General features: G+C 55.6%; 1 protein-coding gene across 2 annotated transcripts in view; it reads right to left on the reverse strand.

Annotated features, from left to right (window-relative positions):
* Window positions 1-5212, reverse strand: part of MCF2L (MCF.2 cell line derived transforming sequence-like) — a 256715-nt gene that overhangs the window by 69016 nt on the left and 182487 nt on the right. For both annotated transcript variants that reach the window (XM_011979440.1, XM_011979441.1), the window contains one exon: window positions 2556-2646. In XM_011979440.1, the coding sequence (XP_011834830.1) occupies window positions 2556-2646 (91 nt within the window). The remainder of the gene's footprint in view (window positions 1-2555; window positions 2647-5212) is intronic.

Here is a 5212-nt window from a genome sequence, read left to right on the forward strand (position 1 = left end):
GTAGTGAGGTATGAACAGAGACGCTGGGGCACACGTAGTGAGGTGTGAGCAGAGGGGCCGGGGCACATGTAGTGAGGTATGAACAGAGACACTGGAGCACACGTAGTGAGGTGTGAGCAGAGATGCTGGGGCACACGTAGTAAGGCGTGGCCTCTGAGAGGAAGGAGCAGAGTCAGAGTCCAGGCAAAGGGACGCTGGCTCGGGAGCCGTGTGAGGGACGGGCTGTGGCGGGTGTGCAAAGATGCAGGTGCCTGGACCCCATGGGCATGGAGGGCACCCAGGTGCGTCCTGACACCTGCAAGTGCCCTGGCAGGGAGGCTGACTCCTACCACCCACGTCTTGCTAAGAGTCATCCCAATGGTTTATATCAGCGGCAGATAAGTGTGAAAGATGTGGCTGTAACGGTGTTATCTGTTCTTTAAACGATGGCGTACTTGCTGGGAACATTGTGGGACCTGCCCAGGACTGATGTGTGCTTCCCAAGAGTATCTGTTGTCCTTCCCTGTGTGTCTGACCCCGTGGGTTCTTACGATTTAATTTTTAGAATTGCCTACGACTTCATGTGCAAACTCATTTAAAATGTACAATAACGAAAGGGACACGCTGCTATTAGCTGGTGATGGCTCATCTGAAGAACTTTCTACATTTCTGGGGATGCTTGACATGGATGGGACTTTTGTCCCCTCCAAATCTCATGTTGAAATGTGATTCTCGGTGCTGGAGGTGGGGCCTGGCAGGAGGTGATTAAGTCATGGGGGTGACCCCTCATGAATGGCTCGGCGCCATTCCCCAGTGATGGGTGAGTTCTCGCTCAGAAAATTCACTCGAGATCTGGCTGTTCAAAAGTCTGGGACCTCCCCCTTCTCTCTTGCTCCCTCTTTCACCAGGTGATGCCGGCTCCCCGCTGCCTTCTGCCCCGACTAGAAGCTCCCTGAGGCCTCCCCAGAAGCTGAGAAGATGCAGGTGCTAAGCCTGTGCAGCCTGCAGAACTGTGAGCCAATCACACCTCTTTCTTTATCAATTACCCAGCTCAAGTATTATCAATTACCCAGCTCAAGTATTATCAATTACCCAGCTCAAGTATTATCAATTACCCAGCTCAAGTACGTCTTTAGAGTGATGCAAAAGCAAACGAATGCAGTGTTAAAACAAAGGAAGACTGATTCTATACACGTCTACTTTTTTGGAAGCATCCTGAAGTGTTTTGAATTATTTCAGATAACGATGCCACAGGCGGTGTGTGCCAGCTTGAGGCAGGATCAGGAACGGGCATCAGCCACGGTGAGGGGCAGAGGGGGGCCGTGCGGGTACAAGGAGATGCCTCATCCCAAAGACTTAGGTGAGAACCAGTGGCTCAGGGACAGGCTTGCACCAAAATGATGAAGGTTGTGGGCATCGGAGCAGATATCGGGCCTCTAATTCTTGTAAAAGATGAAGGAAGGAGGCAACGTGCAGGGAAAGGAATGACTTATTTCACTATACCCAGAACCTTGGCGCAGCAGCAGCCACCGAGAGGCCGGGGAACCCAAAGACGGTCTGAACGCAGGACCGAGGAGAGGCCAGGAGAATCTGACTTCACTGGGGTTTGGTGCTGGGGAATGCTTGGAGCAGCTGTGCCACCACAGCTGAGGACCCAGGGTCCCAGAGCCTGGGAGGGACAGGCTGTGGCGGGCGTGCGAAGATGCCGGTGCCGGACCCAGGCTCTGGGTCACCCCCTGGAAGACAGGCAGACTTTTTTGGTCCTTTGGCTGCAACGAAACTTGGACTGACAGGCGGGGAGAGCGAGCGTGGGTGAGGAACGCTCTACGCTGGGGTCTTGCATACGGGTGGGAGCTACCAACAAAAGTAAGATTTGGGGGGCTTCTGCTGACTTAATCTCTTCCCTCTTAAATGATTACTCTGGGTTAAAACCAACAGCAAACCCGGCTCCTCTTCTGCTGTGGAAGGCAGCACGCAGAATCTGCAAACAGACTCTCGGACGCCAAGGGAAAGTCCTTGGAAAGGAGGGTGGCTACGTGCGAGGCTGGGTTACTGGGGAAGGGAGGCGGTGGCGGCCCATTCAGTGTCGCAGCTAAAGATAGATGGCCCGATTTAGAAACGAGAAAATCACTTAGAAAAGCTCTGCAGTACCACTTCAGACTTCCGGCCCGGAGCGTCTCTGCACACAGCCCCCTTCCGGCCCGGAGCGTCTCTGCACACAGCCCCCTTCCGGCCTGGTCAGTACTGCTGTGCTCTGTGTAAGAGGGAGGGTGTACTCAATCCCGAGCATCTCAGACTCCGTGTTCGGAAACACACGGGCCGCCCTGTCCGGGGAAATTGTTTTCAAGTCACACGAGGCTCCCTGAGAGTTCCCCTGTCTGGGAAAACACACACAGGCACCAGCACCTCGGGAGCTCAAGCAGGGGGGCCTTGGCGCCAGCCTCCCCGCGCCGGGACTGGGCTCTGTCCCACTCAGCACAAAGCAGGAACTGCGGCAGAGGCAGAGGAAGAGCACCATGCGGTCACCCAGCCCAGGGAGGGGCCGGGCGCGGGGCAGAGCCCCGGGAAGCACTTACTGCGATGCGCAGGACGGACGCCTTCACGGAGGTCCATTTGTCCCGCCGCCGGTCTATCACCAGGATGAATCCGATGCCAGCGTCCTGCAGGCTGCAGTGAGGAAGAGGTGCTGCCGTTAACGTGTGCAGGTGGGAAGCCGGCTGCCCAGGAAACCCCTCGGAAAACCTCCTGGGAGGGCGATCCCCCGTACTCATGATGCCATTTCCGCAACACCAGGCGAGAGGCACAGCACACGGGGGCCCCGGCAGCCCCATCCCCACAGTCCCAGAACCTCCTCATCTACGGAAGGGCACACCCTTCCGACGTGTTCTTATTTCTCAGCCTAACACCAACCACCTCGATTCACAGATTCAGGCAGAACCACCTCTCCCGAGCACAGTCATTTGCTATTCCACACTAAGAACCGAGTCATTTTCCTTTCCCGGGTGACCAGCTGGCTAAACCCTCCAAGACAGTCTTATGGCGCATACATCACGCCGGTCCTGGCATCTGAGGTGCCCGTGCTGGTCCACGTTAAGGATTCGCTCGTGGTGGCATTGCTATGGTGCTGGGAGAAAATCTCCAAGACTTCCGAAGGTTCCCAAGCATCTGCTGGAAACGGGAGAGGAGGCAGCACTCCCTGCGACAGCCACATCTGTGACAGAGACCGCACTCGTGCGTTGTATAACGACAGCCTCCCTCCTCGGCTGAGCCTGGCGGCAGGAGCCTGAGTCACAGAGTAGGTGCGGAGAGCCCTCTTCCGCGGGCTCACTCTGCAGCCAAGCCAATTGCGTGATGCCAGCAGCTGCTACCACCAGCCAATCCACGGCAGAAACAATCACACGGGCACGCCTAAGGCAGGGGCTGGAATTGCTAATTTCCAAGTCTCTGAACATGTCTTGGGTTTACATGAAAATCAGAATTCTGCAGGACAGAGATAAATTATGCAGTCTGTGGGCGTGCTCTGCTCGCTGCGAGCATCATTAACAAGCCAGGGATTTATGTCGGATGTCTCAGATCCTTCTGATGCTCAAATTTAAAGACAGAAACAGCAACTCCCAAGACACGAAGGCGAGGCAGCGGCCCCCGAACGTGCGTGTGTGCTGTGTGCTGCTGCGTCTGTGTCCCTGTCTGCATCTGGCCGTGAAAAACGCCTCACGTGAGGGGTGATTTGATTCAATAATGGCAGAAACCTTCCCGGTGAGTGCACGAATAAACACAAGCTTTCATTCAAAGCAGCTTCTGCAGTGGGCACTAGGCCTGTGCCCGAGCACGGGGAGTCAGCAACTCCATTTCACAGCTGTGGGGGCCACAGACAGAATTCGTTTTCTGATCTGGCTTAGTTCTTATGGAGCTCAGATTTTTTTAAAGTTATATTTTCAGCTGGGCATGGTGGTTCACGTCTGCAATCCCAGCACTTTGGGAGGCTAAGGTGGGTGGATTACTGGAGCCCAGGAGTTTGAGATCAGTCTGGCGACATGACGAGACCTTGTCTCTACGAAAATACAAAGATTGGCTGAGTGTGGTGGCATGTGCCTGTGGTCCCAGCTACTTGGGAGGCCAAGGTGGGAGGACTGCTTGGCCCAGGAGTTTGAGGCTGCAGTGAGCTGTGATGGTGCCACTGCACTCCAGCCTGGGCAACAGAGCAAGACTGTCTCAAAAAAAGAAAGAAAGTTTTCATATTTCCTTATTTACTTCTTGAGTCCGAGCACTTTGACGACTTTTTCTGAACTGTGAGACACAGTGGGTACTTCCGTGTAGACCTGCGTGCTCCCTTGGGGGAGGCACAGAGTGACAGGTTATCCTCCAGGAACAGGTGCTACACGTGCCTTTTCCACAAAGGGACCTTGGATGCGCCAGGCCACAGAGGCAGAGCCCAGCTCCCCTCCCTCCTGACCCGCGTGTGCTCAGAGCTGCCTTTGGACTCCAAGCCAGGAAGCTGGTCCTGGAGCTCTCCGGGTCCCACTCCTCCTAGTGGGAAGGATAAGAGCCCAGAATGATTGATTTCCACTGAGCACATAATCCTCAGCCCAGCGAACCCAGTCAAGTGCTTCCAAGTCCTGAAGCGGGTGATGCTCGCGAGAAACACCCCACGCTGCCCACCTGCAGGGTTTGCTCAGGAGCCCCTGCCAAGGGCTGTGTGTTGGGCGGGAGGGGCTCACCGCCTCTGCGACACTGGCGGGCTCCACAAAGGCGTCACCCTGGACGGGTGGCTCAGCTGTGAACCATCTCTGCTTCCTTTTCTGTAAAAATGAGGGTCATCGTAGAATCTACCCCCAGGGGTTACCGTGAGAGTGAAATGAAGCCACTGAGTGTGCTGCAGCCCACCACGCTGGCTGAGCGGCGTCACTGTTTTGCAGAACAAAGCCTGACTCAGTTTCTCCCCTTTCCCCTGGAATAGAGCTCTGACTGGGGTGGAATCTCAGCCTCTGTGTCCGCCCATGAATGTCCCCGCTACTCCACAACAGGCCGGACCAGCAACGGGGACCACAACTGCCGTGTGAGAGCTGCTGGATGCAGAATGCACACCCCCAAGACTTCGGTGACCCAAACACATCCAGTTACAGCCAGGACGCACCCCCCAGACCCCTGTGACCCAAACACATCCAGTTATAGCCAGGATGCACCCCTCCCCCACCCAAGACCCCTGTGATCCAAACACATCCAGTTATAGCCA

The sequence above is a fragment of the Mandrillus leucophaeus genome, unplaced genomic scaffold (assembly GCF_000951045.1).
Source record: "Mandrillus leucophaeus isolate KB7577 unplaced genomic scaffold, Mleu.le_1.0 Scaffold201, whole genome shotgun sequence".
NCBI lineage: Eukaryota > Metazoa > Chordata > Mammalia > Primates > Cercopithecidae > Mandrillus > Mandrillus leucophaeus.